The following is a 19095-nucleotide window of genomic DNA, read 5'->3' as shown; positions in this document are numbered from 1 at the left end:
AACAGGTGCAGCTATTATCGTCTCCTCCCCCACATCAGCAGCAGGAGCATCAGCGTGTGAACTGAATTTGACTGACAAAATAAAAGAAGCAAACTCAAGCACTTGTACATAACAAATACTTAAACCTTTTAAAAAGTGAATTGTGCTGTTACACACTAAAGCTGCCGACACACGGCCCTCCATCTCACAATGCCAATTTTGTAAAGCCGGTACTGTATCACACTGCATGGTGCATCATGGGAACGTTATTATAAGCTCAGGTAACCCACCCCTTGATTTTGGCATATGAATGCAGATGGGGCCATGTACAGCTAGAAAATGCTGGCACTCACAAACAAGGAACACCAGCAAACATACCGAGCACTGTTGTTTTTAAGGATGCACAGTGCCTCCAAGTGGACTGAGCATGCCACTGCAGGGTGGCAGTGTGATTTGACGCATGGGACCAGGTCTTATTCATTCTCTCAAGCATAAAAAATAAACAAATACCAAGTTTCAGTTACACACATGCAATGAACACCAATTACAGAGTGTCTTTTAGTTTCCATTTATTCAAAGCTGTGATTAAATGCTTTGACTTTTTATGTAATTAGATTAGGCTGGTATTTATTTTCCTCTAGAATTTAATTGAAAGCAGAACCAAGAGAGGAACAAACTGCTGCAGAAAAAAAAGGGGCACTTCATTCAACAACCAACAAAAACAAAGATACACAGTGTTATACACAGCATAGATTAAGCAGGATACATCCACCAGAATAACTAATCGTTTTGGAAACAGACACTGCTTTGTGGCAGGATTATATCCATGGTTTTCTTCTCCTCAGTGCGAGGAAGTATTTACTGAGTGAACGAGGAATGAATGAGATGAACAGATGGAAATTAAAAACGAGAAAGGGGTGGAACAGAGAGAGCTCGGTGCATCCAATTACTGTAAGTGGGCCCATTTTCTCTAATCAAACAGTTATGTAAAAGTATCTCAAAGGCAGATTCCCCATAGAGCTGATCTTCACACATCAGCAATCAGTCACTAAGTCTCTCTCTCTCTCTATCGCTCTCTCTCTCTCTGGTTCTATCCTTTGCCTCTTTGTGCCCTTAGTCAACAGCCACCATCAGATCCTAGCAGACACGAGCACCATCCCCTTCTTCTCTGACCTGATGCCTGTACCCCAATTAAGCGGCTTTCAAACATGCACTGAAGTGTGAACATTTTTCTGAAACGTTCTGGAGAGGCTGTAAGAATGAAAATGTCTGAGTCAGTTGCTCTGGTTGCTTTAAAATGTCTGTAAAATATCCAAGTGAGCCCGTGTGAGCTCACAGCGAGTGGGCGTGTCAGAGACATTTCTAAAATGTGACTAACGCGAAACCGGAAGAATACAATAATCTCAGAATGAAAAACAGGAGTCATACACATAGAAGACGCAGATGAAGATGTCAGCCTGGTAAGGATATTAGATTCCAGAGCTTTACGGGATGACAGTCAACACCCCTGTCGATGTGCTGTAAACAAAAACATTGCTGCGATGTGCCCCGCCTCCCGCCTCCCGCCTCCCGCCTCCCGCCCCAAGCACCACCCTTGACCTGACTGTTCCTGACATTTACCTAATGAATCCGCCCTTCATATGTGAAAGGAAAACTCTGGAAACATGTCATTGTACACGGCATATGTTCAGAAAGAGTAGAGCTATACTGAGAGGAGAGTCAAGACAACATTCAAGATTACTTTGGTTTCAAAATAAATTCACGAGTAGATTTGCTTCAGGTTACACATGCTGCAAACACGCATTCAGTCATTTCTCCACAGTAAAGTTGGATGGACGTTGCATTAGCTAAGGGTGGGAGTAATGAAATAACAGTCTTCGGACACACTCACAGGGGAAACACATGTTCCAGGTCAACACACCCTAGAAGCCCTGTGGCTTTTTTTATTCACGTAGAAGTGAACTGAAGTGAAGTGTTCATATCTCTCATAATCCATCCTGCATTGTTATGTCGAAAATGTTATGTGTGAAAAGAACAGCACAGTATGTAAAGTTTAGGGGGGCCACAATCCACAAGCTGTGGTTTGAGCCATTATGGAATGTCGATAAAACCTTCAAAAGTCCAACAAGTCTAGCACATGATGACAGTTTAACTAATCTACCACACACACACACACACACACACACACACACACACACACACACACACACACACACACACACACACACACACACACACACACACACACACACACACACACACACACACACACACAGTGAATAACTCTTAATCACATACACATAGCTAAAGCACGTGTGCTCAAACTGACAGCAGCAGTGAACATGTACAGATGGAACATCCAGACACACACACTTTCTTTTCAGTTTCACTTTTACAATTTGTGGTGATTATTGTGTCAACATCACATGGTTAAAAGTAGTAGAGACAAAAAGTGTTTTATATAAGTTATAATCCAGCTCATTTTAAGCTCTTTATAGCATTCCTGAGATCAGGTGCCGTGGTACGGGAACACACAGGACCGCAGCGAGGCCAGCGATGCTATTAACTCACAGTTGGTGGCCAGATCAAAATTCCTCTGAGAAAGCCAGAGAGAGGCTGGCATGAAATGGCTGGGGAGAGCTGGCAGTAAGTGCTAGTCAGTTCTGTTTTCCTTCTCAGCCTTTGTTCCGCTCGTTTAATCCCAAATTATAAAGAGAGGAAGAAGGAAATCATATAAAAGTGACACTGATTAAAGAGCAAAGACAATTACAGTGTGTCAAAAAAAGGCCCAGACTTAAACCTGGTTGAGCATGTATGCTTGACAATGGCTTCACGGTTTATTAGAAGAGTAGGGTCAACTCCATTTTAAGGAAAAATCATCTTCACAACACAAAAAGTGATGCTAAGACCTGTGCTACACAAAGCCTGACATGTTCTATGTCGTTCTTATGCATTTACTTTCCAAACTAAACAATTCTGTGACAAACTGTTAGTGTTACTGTGCAGAGCGGATAAAAGTTTAGAATTTCTAAATAACTTATCATTGTCAGTTTTTCTAGAAAACGAATTACAAATATTTCAACACTTTTTAATATTACTCAGATAAAAAATACCATAAATCACAATGTGGTAATAATACTATGGGGCAAAGAAACATCCATGACATCAATACAATGCCCGTATACCTACATTTAATGTTATCCCTGGCAACATAAGAATAGTGTGGTGTATATAATGTTTTAAAGTGTATATTCTAGACTAGTATTCTTTTTCTCTCTGTAACGCCCAAGATATTGTTAAAATACTTCCATTTGTATAATCTGCATCAGGTCCCCCTTTAAGGCCTCTTAATTTTTAGATTTTGTCCTAGCCACTCTCTCTCTCCAGTGTTCTTGGATGAACCCGCTTCTCAGTCACACACGTCCATTCTTTGCCAACTTTCAATCAGTCGAAACTGCAACAGCTTCAAATATTCTCTCAAGTTTTTTAAGCCTAAGTGGCAGAAAAGGGCAAAAGGCTTCTGGCATCTCTCCATCTCTTTCCTTCTCTGAAATATGCTAAGGATCAATCCGCCATTTGGTATGAAGGTAGGAGGAGTGGAGGGACAAGGCTATAGCAAGTTCTGAGTTCCTTATCAGTTTAGCAAAAACTTTTGTGAAATTATATTAGAGTTGAAAGAATTTAGTGTATTATGTTTAATATTTATCTGTGTTTCCCTTATTCAGAAATCGTAAACATGGTGAAAATGGTATCAGTTGCCAAATTGTTTTGAAAAACACAAAATGTTGTGACTGACAAACTAAACAAAGGCTTTGTTTTGCATTGAACACATTTATGTCACACGCTGAAAACTTGTACTCACCATGCTGTTGAGCTCTGAATTATCATAGCTGTCTAATGGATGATTCCCAGGTCCCCCAAGAGGCTCAAGACCCTCCTCGTCCCACATGTAAGTTCCACCAGAGCTGTTGGACGGTGACAGCTCAACGGATGAAGCCTGGGGGACATCACCTTGCTCTGGAGACAACACTAGTGGTCCCTGGGAGTCCTCCATAGGGCTTTCTTCTTTGTGTCCTGCAGAAGATAAAAACTCAGGGCTGAATAACTGACACAAATGTTACATATCCATTTAGTTGAATGTCGTTTTGATTTACTTTATTTACCTTCCAGATCTATACTGTCCCAGTCGATGGTCTCATTGAGAAAGCTGTGTAGACGGGTTTGGGTAGTGGTGTCAGCTGTCCTGTTGTCAGGCATGTCCCCATCACTGAGCACATCTCCAATACTCTCAAAGTCATCTAGAAAGTCTTCACTGGTGTCCCCTCTGTCTAGAGATGAGGCGGAAGATAAGGACATGTCCTCCAGAGTCTCCACTGCAGCCTGGCATGATCTTTGCATGACCACACCATTTCCTGCTCCGTTGGCCCGTCCATCTCCAGAGCTTCCATCACTGTCACTGTGAGAGTCTGCTCTTTCAGCCTCACCATGGGGCTGTATGCCCAATGACTCTTCACACTCAGGGGAAACTGAAGTTCTGATATCCCCCTTGACTTTACCTTGAAAAAGAGGCTTATGTTGCTTGGCCTGCCCAGATCGAGCCAGCTTGAAGCCCAGAGCCCCAATGCTGCTGCCCAGTGACTTGGTCAGCACACAACTGGGGAACAGAGGCTTCTTCAGAGCACTGGGAGTATTGGGTGCTGAGGGGATAGACAAGGTAGGCAGAGAGGAGGCAGCGGGAGAGGTTCTGCTGTGCTGAAGCCCTCCATCTAGACTCCCTGAAACTCCCAGGCTACCATTCAGCCCTCCAAGTCCTAAACCAACTCTCCCATTGCTCAGCTGAGGGGGTTTGAGGAAAGTACTGCGAGGAGGCCGGAGCTGAGTGTTGGCCAGAGGCTTGGCTAGCTCCACAGCTCGGTTAAAGGAGAAGGACCGTGTCATTGATTGGGTTGTAGGAGAGGGAATCTGCTTGAAGTGAGTGAAGCTATTTGAACGCACCATGTTGTCCAGTGCCAAGGTCTTAAGGCTTTCACTGGACTTGGACAGGCTGTCTTGAGAGCTGCTTCTGGGAGTGCTAGAGCCTAACCTAGGCCGCACAAGGCGAGAATCGGACCCTGGAATGCTGGAGCCAGTGTGACCATTTTTAAGACCTCCGTTTATTGGGCTTTGGCCTAACTTGGTTCCTACTTTCGGACTCATCTTAGAGGATTGCTTGGGAATTGCCTTGGGGCTGGATACAGCTGCCACCAAAGTACCTGATCTTCGAATCTTGGGTGTCCCCGGAGGCCCGCTCTTTAAATCTTTTGCTAGCGAGGGACGCTGTATCGGAGTCTTGTCTTCATCTCCGTCCCCAGAACTGGTGGAGCTGTGGATGGACAGCGCATCGTCTCTCTTCCATTTCAAGGAAAAAGAAGAGGCACGGATCAGACTGTTTGGCTGTGTTGCTGGGGGAGCGCTCTTACCATACTGGGTAGGGGTTGTTGGCTGGGTAGAACCATTGGATAAGGGATTAGCACCGTTAGTCGATGAGCGTCCACCAAACTTGGGCAGTCTAGATACCATGGTGGACCTGATCGATGCTTTTTCTTCCATTAGATGCCAACAAAGGCATTAAGCAGCATGGAATCACACACAACTGGAGAAAGAATAAACAGAAACAGATGAAGAGATGATTAGATTTATATTCAAATGATTTAACTTGGAACAATAATAACCATTCAATGATATCATTAAAACTTCTCATTAATTGCACCAGCTACCACATACCATATCTGTTTTACTTTTCCCTAATGCTGGAGATGTCAAATAAAATGAATCAAGCCAATATTGTGACTTACCATCATCAAACAAAAAATAGTACACTACAAACTCACTTTATAAAAGATGAATGTACTGTGTCCTTCCTTTTCATCTTGACTAACAGTAGTCCTTTCCACCTGCTGCAGTTGTTGCATGTCTTTCTCCTTTACAACGATTGCTGACTGTGAGGAGCATTAGGGATTAATCTGGCAAGCTTAGAGGGTGACTTGAGACTTTGTCACGACAAGTCTGTCTTGAAGCATTCACGTGATCACATGAGAGACATAAAGGTCTACTTACTCTTTCTCTATGCCTTAGGGACACAGCTCTAAGTAGCAATAAAGCGGTAGTTAGTGATGCTGGACACTGATTCTGAATGGCCAGTAGCTAGCTATCTAGATAACTGCATCTCAGTCATTGTTATGATATTACACTGACCAGTATTTTGATGCGGCAGCACTGGTTGGGTAATGGGGGGGTGTTACTTTTGTCTAGGGCACCAAAACAATTAGAGCTGCCCATGCTTGTGCACATGATATACATATAAGCTACCAATATTGAACTGTAAATTAAGGAACATTCTTAATGAGACGTTAATAGAGTGATGAGCTATTCTGTTTTCAAAGGGTTTCTCACATGACATGACCTGTAGCTGGCACTGGCTCTGGAGGTTGTGGCGCCAACACGCCCGGCCAACAAAAGAGTGGGCAAACTGATAGACAACGCCTGGGGGGCAAGGCACCAGTGCTGGGAAGGTAGCCAGCATACAGTGAGCACTGAATGCAGGGTGTACAGCATGTAAAGCAAACAGAGGCGGAGAACACAGGGCCGTTTCCTTTCACTCATTGTTGATTCATTCATTTCCCGTCAGCCATGTGACAAGTGCTCATGTGTTGATGCGGCCACCTGCATGTTGCATCCATCTGGTTAGTGCCGGATGATTATGAATTGAGACGTTGCTAAGAGCCAGAATGCTGAAGCCTTTAGCTCAAAGTAAACCCATTTGCACAATGAACAAAAGCAGTTACTAGACACAAACCTACTGTTGCATCAAAAACTGTTAACGTTCATTGCTACCAATTAGCTTAAAGGAAAAGCCACACAGTAGATTAAGCAGATACACCCATGTGAGTGGATGCCTTGACAAACTGGCACAAAGACACAAAGGTAGAAACTGGAGACATAATCCACTCAACTCTTACAGGAATGGGGGAGGGGTTGTGTTGTGTTACAATGTGGGTCTCCTATTTTGGTTAAAATATACTCGTACTGCACTGCCCCACATTCCCATGCGAAGACACACGTGTCTACAATTATAAAGACACACTTACCCCTCTCCACAGAAGTGTCTGGCCATGCCACCATCCTAATCTGCTTCATAAGCACGCATGGGCGCACACACAAAAACACACAATTACGCACACAAAATCAGGTCAGCATGGGCAACCAAAGCCTCTTTGCCCCGGGGAGGGGGAGGTAACTGTGTGTATCTGTCTGTTCAATGGGTAGCAATAAGATTAGAGGCTTTCACTGTCGGTGGCCCCAGACCTCTAAACTTTCATTCATATCCAGAGAGACACATCGCTGCTACAAAGCTTTAAATCCACACACTGCTGTGGCAAATGTTTGTTCATCTGGGTCATCTCACTCATCACCCAGACACTGGAAGATTTCTGTCCACACAGCAGATGTTAGTATTTGGTTCAATTTCTATTGTGTGTAAGTTATCTTTGAGAAATCCCACATGCACCATACTCATAAAGTAATACAGTTAATATGATCATAAGGATTAGGATTTAATAATGAATAAATTGTGTACAAGAGAGAGGCCAAAGGATCATAAACTGTTCAATTGACATCTTACAATGACTTTCTGAAAGCAGCTCACCCTATTGCCTTAAGGTAAACTGAGAACTATCGTGTTCCAGTGCATTGTGCCCATGGAAAAATCCATAGCCTACTGAAGTCACATCACCACAACTTAGGTCCACAGTTTTGTACCAATGCCAGAAACAATGCTGTTTAAATGACATTGCATCGCTAAGTACAAACAAATTTGCCAACAAAAAAGTATAAAACGCGCAAAATGTGCAATGTCCATCATTGTATAATTCATCCTAACACAACAACAATATGCGCTTTAGATAAATAAACAAATACATTAATAAATAAAATTGTTGGGACAAATTGGGATTAAAATCAATAAATATTATGTCAACGATATAACATTTATAAACTAATCTTCAGTAAATGTCTATGAATATCTACAGACACAACTACAGACACAATGCGGTTGGTATTCAGTCTTATTCCCAATACAAGTCAAAAGACGGAAGGTCAGTTGAAGAGGATCACACGTAAACAAGAGCCTGGCTAACTGACACATATTCAGAGGTAGGACAGGAAACCGTGCAGCCCATCTGTCAAACTCTCATATGTGAAGGCCGTCCCCTCCCCCTCAGAGTATACCAGTGTAAATAAACAGCTTCACTAACATCAAGGTCTGGAAAAAAACTCAAGTGAACCAAGACACAATGCACGGGAAAAACCAATGAAGCCTTGATAGTGTAAATGAAGTAAAGACAAGAGTGAAGAAGTCACGATTATAACCATACGTCTAAATGATGAAATCTAATGTTACAGAAAAGACAAACATGTACATGTGTCATCAGGAGAAACCCTCAAACTGCTGCGGGTCCCAATACCTCAGATGAGGAGGTTATGTTTTCATTGCCTTCTATTTGTATGTCTTTGAGCAGGATTACTCAAAAACTGCTGAACCTATTTCCATCAAATTCTGTGAAGAGGTGGGACATGACCCAAGAAAGATTTAGGAACAGATCCAGAGGATTGTACATGGTTCAACAGAGGGATCTAAAAGAGAGTTTAAATAATTTGTTATCCGTTTTCTGGTCTGAATACTTCACTGCACTGACAATTGGTCAAAAGCTAAAATAATTTGTTATCTTATTGCTCAAAACTTCTTTTGTTTCGATTTTTCCTGTGATATGAAACAACACACATTTGCATTGTTTATCATCCAGTGCATGAATGGACACAATGACAGAGAAAAGAGTGAGAGGGAGAAGAAAGATGAAAGGATATAAAGAGAAGTGGACACAGATACAGACGGATGTTGTTAAATAGAGATAGAAAGTGAGAGACTTAAGAGGCATCACTCCACAGACTTTTACCCCCCCAGAGATCTTCTCTTACTGTCTGTCGAACAGGGAATGGGAGTTTTCTGTCTCCCTGCCAGTGAAGTTATTTGGCCTTATTTAATTTCCGGCCCAGAGGAGCTCCAGACAGAGAGCTCCTTACAGGGAGGCAGGAGGGCTGAGGAATCAGAACTGCGAGAGTGAGGTTGTTCATTACTCTTCTGGCGAAGCTTTCACTTTTTGGACCGCACACACGACACAGACACATTCTTCAGGAGCAACAGGATGGATGTAGATAGGATGTGACAGCCTTAGGGCGATGATCTATTGGGTCAGCGGGGCTACGCATGAAAGGAGGTCTGTCCCCGTCTCCCCGCGCTCATAGTTCCCCATCATTACAAAGCTGCAGCACTACGTCTCAGCACAGCAAAATGTCAGGCTACATTAATCTTTCCTCCCTCACCTTTCCTTCACTTCTGAAAGATTAAGGAGGGCAGGTTTTTTATTTGACTTTATTCAGGCTGTGGACACCCCAGAGAAGGACATGGCACAAGGGACACCGAGGAGAAAATTAGTTTCCCGGGATTCATATCACACAGGGCCCTTAAAAGCAGATTTGAACGTTTTTTTCTATAGAGTACTCATAATGTCACAAAATCTATAAAGAAAAATGAGTACGCGCCAAGAGTCCTTCCTTCATAGTATTCCATACCAGCTGTTAATTTCTTAATATTATTATCAATTATATTATTAGTATATATTTTAGCAACTATTTTACCAAGCTTTTTGTGCTGTGTGAGAGAATTATCATATAAAGTTATTGTGTGTTATCTACTGCTATAGGAATCATTTAATTCAAAATAATTGTTAGATCCCAAATGTCTGACATTTTATTTCAGACGAGGCAAAGATTTGAAAATCTTAAAATAATCAAATCTCAATTCAATTATATTTGTATCATCATAGACTGTCTCAAACCAAATGTAAGGTCGAGAACTAACAATATCAAAGAGAAACCCAACAGTTGACTGACTGGGAAGAGCAACCTCCAATATAAAAGGACTGGGCGGCCATCTGCCTCGACTGGTCATGGTGAGAGGATATGGGGGAGTTATGGGGGGACAGAGGACAGGCTGGTGGAAAGGGGGGAGAGAAGACTAGCAGGCAAAGAAAAAGTAGCTGCAGCTTGATCCAAGGATCTTTTATTTTTGAATGACAATGAAATCTTTATGTCTGATCATTTAAAGTCTATGATGATTGTAGACATGGTGCATAACTGATAACTGAAAGGGGGAAGTTTAAAAAGGGGAACACAAGGAGGGAGGGAGAGAAGGGTTTGATGGACTGAGCGGGAAACTATGGAATCACTCTTCTGGCACTTGGTCATTCTTGGCATGATTTCGGAGGAACTCCTCAGTGACGCCTTCTTTCTTCTAAATCTCTCTGTCTATCTTGGTATATATATTTCTTTCATAGGGCAGAAAGAATCAATTACATGGATCAATAGTAATATAACCCCTGTATGAAGAGCCTAGTATGTCACCCAACAGGCTCTGCTCTAGGACATGTGTTGTAAAAACAATGGACCACTCGAAGCACACACATAACCACTATCTGAGAGCAGTTTCCCTCTAGTGCCGGTGGCTGAGGACTATGGTTTCAACCAAGATCCATTCTTGAAAACAACAGATGTGGGCCTGGGGCTATTTCTTTGTGAATATCTGATCTGGGGATGAATGAAGAAATAAACGGGGAAATTGACTTTTTTGACCTGCTACTGAATCTAAACCAAAACCTGCAGGCTCATTTACATATATTGACAGATTCCAGTGTCTCAGTGGAGTAATAACTAGGCCAGTCATCTGGACAGGGAGGTGGTGGCTCATAGCTCCCTCCCTGAAGAGATTAACTGAGAGCCATTAGAGCAGGCTAATAGAATGAGACGGGGATGAAAGCAACACTGACGCTGGGCTAATGTGTATCGAGTGAAAGCAATACTGGGCCTAGCCACACCGATGCTATGGTGCTAATCCAATGAGACAGCATTGGAGACTTTGGTAATACTGTACACTAACTGTGGCAGATCAAATGACAGACGCCAACAGAGGAGAGGAGGAAAAGAAACAAGGTGTGGCAACCCCAGAGCTGCGTATTCACCACATGTTGTATTGGACTGGAACCACAACAAGCACACACAGCACCGCATAACTCCAGCCATTAAAAAAAGTACATCATGGAAACGTTACCTTAACTCTTAAGATCTAAAGTTGATCAGGTCATCAGGTTACCCTGCCCTTTGCTTCCTCCATCCTCTAAACTGAAAAGTAAGGTAGCAGGAAAAATCAAAACAAAACAGGAGGACACTCTTCAGAGGTCGATCTGTCCTCCGCCCGGCTCTGTCTCTCTCTCCCTCTCTCTCCCTCTCTCTCTCTCTCTCCCTCAATCTCCTTGCATGTGTGCCTGTGTGTAAGTGAAACGCGGTGTGTGTGTGGTGTGCGTGGCAATGGGTGTGTGGGTGAGGAGAACAGAAGCTTTATGGGTGTGTTTAATATTTGATAGGGCATCTTTCAGGAGCCCCACCCAGCCCACTGCAAGAGGAGAGGAGAGGAGAATTTAGGCTTTTGGGAAAATACACACAAGAAGACAGAAACATTAGAAAGATGCATTTCCAGTACAAAAAAAAAACAACCTTATCTTACAACAATGGTACAAAGTCTAAAGACTAAAGCCACATAATCCTCCTCACACAAGAAAAAAAATCTACAAGCTTAGGTAGCAGTTTACAGTACGGCCCTATAATATCATGTGATCAACCAGAGGGGATAAGAAAGGCACCGCATGTGAAACCTGACTCCAGCAGGAATATGTTGTGGTTCTCGTAAAGAATCCGTGTGAATTCAATTTCCCCTTCTCATTTCATGCTTAGCAGCATACTGGTTCCAGTCAGTCAACCATTCCCTGCTAAGTGCCAGCAGTAAAAAAAAAAAAACATAGGGAGCACTGCCAGTTCCTCAGTTCCTCTTGTTTTACGAGAGTCTGTGATGTCACAGGCCTTGATAAGTCACAGCAGGGGTCTGGACCGACCCACACTGCATTAGCAACTGAATTAAAAGAGACGAACGCAGGGTTTCTAAAGAAGAATTAAGCTTCTCTGTCTTTTCACGTCAGGCTTCTATACAGTGCCTCAATCAAAATCAGCTACGTTACTTTAATGTTCTTCAAAAGGAGATGATTTGAAGAGAGGATTTCAGACTGAAAACATATGAACACAGATGTTTTTTTAAGTCACGGTAACAACATGACCAAGACAATGACCAAAAAAAGATCCGGCCAAAAATGAGTCACACTACCGACGAGTCACGACACAGAAATACTGCTTTAAAAAGTTTTCATAAACTATCCTGACTCATCCATTATAATAATCCTGCTGCTTTTTCCGAGGAGTCATGCTGAGCTGCAGTCGTCTTAGTGGAACTTATATAAATCTACTTATCTTCATTTCTGTGGCAGCCCAGATGTCTTCGCTCCCGTCGCCACAATCACATTTCACCTAACACCACGCTGCATCTACAGGGCTCAGTGTATATGTGTGTGTATGTGTGCGACATGCTTAGACAGTTGTGTCACTGTCTGCCCCCTCGTATACAGTATGACCTTCACTTGAACCACACCACGTGAAAACTGCAGATCTGACACCCCCTGTTAAATCTTACTTTCTTTAACCTTAGAGTCGTAAAGAAATGTAAATATCATTACCCAATATAAGAGCTGTGGTTCATTTGTGTTCTAGGTGGACAAAAACATCAAGGATGAATTAAACTATGGAGTTCCTATTGACATCCTGTTCCTTTTGAACAAGGCTTAACGATATAACAGAACCACAGAAGTTCAAAGGTCAAAGCATTTCATAAAGACTCAAATCTTTATTTGCAGCACAGAATTCATAAGCAGGTTAACATGCAGCTCACAGGAAGATGTCACTGTTGTAAAAGCATATTTTAGTAGCTGTTATTAAGATTGCATAGTTTCTGTCTGATGTTTGAAATAGTTTCATGAGAACACGAACGCTAGACGAACCAAGCATGTTTTTCTTATGAAGCATAATATTACAATTAACACACATTTATCATAAAGAGTTAAAGTGAATGGATTGTGCACTGATGTTATATTGACCACGTCAGTGAAAGATAAATCTTATATGAGCAGGCTCACGTGAGTCAAACACAACCATATAAACAACTCGGACTCAGGGTCAGATGTTGACTAATGTCTGTCGCCAGCCGGCTTCTTCTATGGCGCCAAAACAATGACATCACCTTCTCCGCTGTCTGTTTCACTTTCTATCTCTCAGACGACATTAGAAACATCTCCAGCTCTTCCACCGTGCTGTTTGTTCTGACGTAACCCGCTAACTCATTCCTTATCACCTCGCTTCAATGGCAGGCCTGTCGACAGAGGTGATCTATGTGGATTACAGTTCATGACCTTGATATGAAATGACCCAGATATAAAATGATTTTTATCACGTGCCAGATGGATTTATAATCTGCGAATGGACAATACACTGCTATTAGGTCAACATCCTCTTTGCCCCTCTTTTCCTTCGCCTCCTTCCTTTCCACTGAGTCTATCGTTCTGTCTCTCACAACAAACACTTCCCCCGATCTCTACTATTTCCTTAGGCAGCATATTTTTCCCCAATAGTTTTCAAACTGTGGAGGCATTCGATTCAAAATGGTCACAAATGTGTATTACTACATAAGTACATTATCTGAAAAAGGGAAATTGAAATGTACACATGTGTACAACAATTTGCGTGACACTTTGGGAATTCACAAATGAGTGTTCCAATTCTAAACACAAATACCAGGCAATTTGAAAAGAAAATGGATATATCACAACCTGAGTAGTACACAAAAAAACATAAGTTGGAAACACAAATGAATAAAGTTTTTCCCCCTAACTTTCTTTTTTTAAGAGTAATATTATATTTTCTACATATTTTTTACTTCAACTTCACATATCTAAGTGTCACCGTTAAGAAGCTTCCTGCTTTTTGTCCAAATGTTTTAAAGTATCTTAGACATTTATTTACAGATTTTTTAATGTGAGTGCACAGAAAACCGTCTGATTGGTTTACATATGCGAGTGGAGCTTTCAGACTCTTAAGGCTCCATACAAAGCAGACGCCGGTGTTGTGTCAAAGTCTGTTCCCCCGTCAAGATGTGTTTCCCAAATCCCCCTCCCTCCCTCCCCCGTCGGTGATGAGGTTAGGCGACGCCTGCTTTCATCTTTCCCCACTGAAAATCTACACTTGAATTCACCAAAATACCAGATGCCCTAGTTTTTCCACCACCCCTTTAAAACTGCATGCATCTGTGGATGTGTGAGACAGTGAAATGATTCCCAAAGCTCAGATGTAACCTGATCCATGCACATACATTTCTCAATCTGTAAATAAATACAACACAATGACATCTGTATACTAGCTTTTCAAGACTGAAAACGATTGAATGAAAAACATCAATATTTGGTTTCAAATTGCTTGGTATTCGCGTGTGGATTGAAAGATGCATTTTTTGGAGAACCAACATTATTGTACGCATTTGTATCAGAAAAATAGAATGAATGAACGAGGCTTCCTCACATCACATCAGGCCTTTGTGTCCAACTTTTCCCACAGTCTAGAGCCGTTAGGTCAGTTGAAGAAAGAGCTGGCACGATCCCATAGCCTCTGTACTGACCTCAGCAGAACCTCTGAGACTAACTGAGCACTGGCGGTTGCTGGAGATACACTTAGTGTCTAAAATTGCTTTGAGCACAGGGAGCCATCACAACACAATGAAAGCCTTTATGTGGGGATGTTAAGCCGATGCTGCCGTCCAGCCGGCCATGCAAACGCAGGATTTGAATATCACCCTCATGTCTGTGCAGGTGACCTCATGGACTGACACTGAGGACAGTCATTTGTTTTTCAAATGTGACTTTGACTTGAAGTAGAGCAGAGGAGGAAGTACAAAGAAATGACAAATAAAATTTAAACTATTAATCAATTTTTTTTTAAAGTTCAAATAAAAAAAGAAACTTGTATTTTCTCTATTATTTTATAATGTATTTTTAAATTACAGTTTCTGACTTATTTTGGTAAATTTGAACTATTTGTGAATTATCTTATTTTTCATACTTTTCAATGCCCATTAAAAACTTAAATAATGAATAACTGTGCAAATGAATTAACTTCTATAGAAATAAGTAAAAAAAATTAATACCAATACCAATTTATTAATATTTATTATAAATGCATAAGGGACTTATTACTATTTCCGTGACACTTGTGGTCCACCATGAGTCTAAAGCACATGTGTCTGCATAAAGGCTGTAATATCACATGACTCAAAGCCTTGAAGGATTATTGAATGAGACTTAAAGGTTTTAAGGAGAGTGACCCTGCGACCTGGTGCGAGTGCAAGGTCGATGCATTAACATTACCGGCAGCTCAAGACACACAGAGATAAAAACTGAGGCATATCCTGTGCACTGTATATATCTGCCACATAAATAGATATGAGCCACGATGACAGCTGGCATGCTGGCAAGCAGAGACACCTGAGGAGGCAAATACTGAGCACGGGAGCAATGACACTGAGACCATGATGCAAACCCCCACGATCCTCTGTGACGATAACCCAACCCCATAGCACTGACACTGCTGCAGGTGCAGTCTATGAGCTCTCATAACTTTAGCCCATAGCTCCACCAAGGCCCAACGGTTCAAGTCTGACAAGCTGCACCAAACTTCACACATTCACAGAGAGCAGCCTTCTGTATGCCGGATTTTTTCCATCAAGATCCATGAACTATTCCCTGGGAAAGCACCTTATATTGCAATGTGACAGAAAGGTAAAAAAAACAAAACAATTCTGGATCTGCTCCCTGATCTGGATCCACTCCAGAATGCAATGGGTTTTACCCCTGACTGATAACATATCTATTCTCCATGTTCCAGGTTAATCTGTCCTGTAGTTTGTTTGTAATCTTGTAAACAATCAAACAAACCAACAAATGGACCGGGATGAAAACATAACCTCCAGGGCAATCAACCCTAATAACAAATAACAAATTGTAATTCTAGGTAAAGATGGGGCAAGCTAAATATTATGTAAATAAATGTTTTTTATGTATACCGTATTTGTAGAGTACTACACTCTCAAACATCATGTATGACGTCAAAGGAAAAATAACAGAAATGATCTTCACCTGCTTTTGCAAATGCATGCAAATCTTCTCTCTCCTTATTTCTACTTTCCGCTCTCAGGTGTTTGGTAAATTAGAATTCTCCTTGGGTAGATGTGTGGCGGCGCTGCGATGGAAGATGTCACTCAAACACAGTCTGTGTACACACAGCTCAGGAGAGAGGGCTAATCAGGGAAGGTGACAGCACCTTCAGTATGTGGGTGTAGAAACTTTTAAATAGGAACATTGTTATTCTTCAACTAAGCTCATGAATGTCATACCCCATGATGTACTTTGTGGGTTGTACATTATATAACACAAACTTCCTGTCTATCAAAGCTATTTAAAGATAAATCACTGGTAGACCTTTCTCGCTGTTTTGGCCGGAGCTGAGCCATCTGTGCTTTTCCCAGTATGGAAATTCAGAGGGTCTGTGGTGAGACAGCAACTGCTCATTCTCTCCTGACAGTAAACACCATCATCGAGCCAATGATGCAGCACATCTGCCGCTAGCACCCTGCATTACCTTCATAATGGCACTTGTGTAAACACCATATAAAGTGGTTACGATGACGAAACCTCTCCCAGGCAAAGAACTAACTCATCATTTATAGCTTTCTGAAAGTACAAGCTGATATAATAGAGGAGTCACAGTTGCACCACAAACAGGGGGATCGCATGTGTGTCACTGCTGATAAATATTTTAAAACACAAAGTTTAATGTTTAAAGTCAGAGCACTTTCTGTGGCACATCGCCGCCCTCGTGTCGGAGCAGAAATTAGCATTTCCCCCCCCCCCAATCAACTGTCCACTTTTAGTTTTTATCGTGTTTGTTGTGAAATATGCAAAGGTCAACATATTTCCATGCTGCTTTTAAATATCTTTAGTCTTCATCTTTCCCTCCCCCACTGAAGTTGTGTTTTCTCCTCTGTCCTTTTGATTCTTGGTTTGTAAATTTTTCAGCAGGATTACGCAAAAAGTGCACAACAGATTTAGTAGAAGGATGGAATGCGATGGGAGGCGCTCTTCTCAGTCCCATTCTAGTTTTCTGAAGTTTTTGTCCTCACTAAAATGCACTATTATCAATCAACTTGTCAAAAACGGTGCAATCATCGCCACAGGCCACGGTATCATCTGTGTTCTTTTTTATCCCAAGGGCATTTTCCTGATGTGTGAAGGACATTGTTGCCCCAATACCTGTCAATACCTGACCCTGTCTGAGACCCCGTGCCCACACTCTGCTGCACACTGAGCTATTAAAAGCCTTTTAAACATCTGTGGTCTCACCCATGGAAACGACAGAACTGATAAGTGCGGCTAAGTATAGCTCCTAATGATAGACCTCATACTGAGAGAGGAGAGCGCAGAGGATCACAGCAAAGTCAATGTCAAATCCAGTCACCAGGCTCCGAGCACAAGACCACAACACACGTGGAGCCATGCAGGCAAAAAAGGATTTAACCACAGTGCGTTATCCTGAATGACCTCATCTCTATGCACACGGGTAATAGAAACCTCACGAAAGTCTTTAGGGTCAGAAATTATACACGGAAAGAACAAAAGGGATTTAACCCTTTCGTCACGATGACCTGAAAGAATGACAACACTGCCTGCAGAGGGAAAGGATGACTGCAATACAACCGTTCTAATATACGAGCTGGCAGGAGCTTCTCTTCTGGCGCCCGGGTGAGAGCATGCAGACGGCAGGACTGGTCATATAAATACTGCTGCGGTAATCACATGTCTTAGTTTACAGGACATCAACACCGAAGTCAGTCCCGATGCCTAAAGCTTTCCAGGCAACACATTTCTCAGCGTCTTCTACACGTAGGACACCTCTTGTACATCCAGGAAAAGTTGCGGGAAATGACCTGAGCAACGGACTCGGACATTTGCACACTAGCCAAAAGATGTCCGGGCTTCAGTGCCTGTGTGAAGGCATCATCTGAAGAGCCACACATCCCCTGCATTGCTCGACAGTGACTCCCTCTTTCTGGCAGAGTCTCACGGATGACTCAACACTTCTCTGTGCTTGTGCTGCAAACACAAGGACACTTATCAGATGGCCTTGAGGCAGCCCTTCTTCTTCACGCATTGCTAGATTACAACCGAGGGCTGAGGGTGAGGGTCACAGACAGTCTGTTCAGAGAAGAAAAACTTCCCACTGCATACGACTGCAGGTTGGGGGGTCTTTTGCAGGCAAGTGCACAGTGGAGACACTCAGCTGTTGTTGGGGTGGGGGGTGGGGGGTCAGATTGTAAACACACCCTCAGCCAAGGTGGCGCTCCAGGACCCCTGCCAACAGGTGCCGGAGGAACACACACAGAGATTTGCATGTGTGTGTGTGTGTGTGTGTGTGTGTGTGTGTGTGTGTGTGTGTGTGTGTGTAAACGCGACCCCACCCAAACACTGGGACACCATAAGAGTGTCCGTCTCACTTACACTAAGGGCAATTGGTCATGGCCTTATCCTAATGTGTGCTGGTGTGTTGATGCAGTGGCGCTTTGCACTGTCTGGGCTGTAATGGATCATAGCCTAAAACGGTACACACACTCACTCTCCCTCTCACACACACACACACACACCCCCCACACACACACGTGCTTATCAGCATTGACTGACAGCAGCTTCAGTTGTGGTATAAGAATATGAATATGCGAGGCAGCACTGCATGGTATATAAAAACCCAGGTTAAATTTGAACTCCCCATCTGCTGCAGACAACTTTATGACACCAGTGAAGACGCCTTGACTCATCTTGAGCTTCACTTTAATCCAGTGAGGAACAGACACGTCAGTGGTGCATCTCAAACGAGGTCGATTCCCTTCAAAAAAACATCCAGAGACACAAACCACAACACTAAACTGGATCATTCCAATCCATCTACATCATGAGATCAGCGTGCACCATTCCTGTTATATAATTAGGA

At 42.5% G+C, this 19095-nt stretch overlaps 2 protein-coding genes across 2 annotated transcripts in view; one reads left to right on the top strand and one right to left on the bottom strand.

Annotated features, from left to right (window-relative positions):
- ccser2a (coiled-coil serine-rich protein 2a) overlaps window positions 1-14695 on the bottom strand; it is a 47583-nt gene extending 32888 nt beyond the window's left edge. Inside the window, exons 1-3 of the mRNA XM_053436678.1 lie at window positions 14581-14695; window positions 4143-5611; window positions 3842-4053 (exon numbers count right to left, since the gene is read on the bottom strand). Coding sequence (XP_053292653.1) covers window positions 3842-4053; window positions 4143-5568 — 1638 coding nt within the window. The 5' untranslated portion in view covers window positions 5569-5611; window positions 14581-14695. The remainder of the gene's footprint in view (window positions 1-3841; window positions 4054-4142; window positions 5612-14580) is intronic.
- Window positions 14696-15507: 812 nt separating this feature from the next.
- sparcl2 (SPARC-like 2) overlaps window positions 15508-19095 on the top strand; it is a 9279-nt gene continuing 5691 nt past the window's right edge. The window contains exon 1 of the mRNA XM_053436940.1: window positions 15508-15525. Coding sequence (XP_053292915.1) covers window positions 15508-15525 — 18 coding nt within the window. The remainder of the gene's footprint in view (window positions 15526-19095) is intronic.

Source organism: Pleuronectes platessa, chromosome 12 (assembly GCF_947347685.1).
Source record: "Pleuronectes platessa chromosome 12, fPlePla1.1, whole genome shotgun sequence".
Lineage (NCBI taxonomy): Eukaryota > Metazoa > Chordata > Actinopteri > Pleuronectiformes > Pleuronectidae > Pleuronectes > Pleuronectes platessa.
Note: the sequence above shows the minus strand (reverse complement) of the source record. Positions and strands in the feature narration are given on the sequence as shown.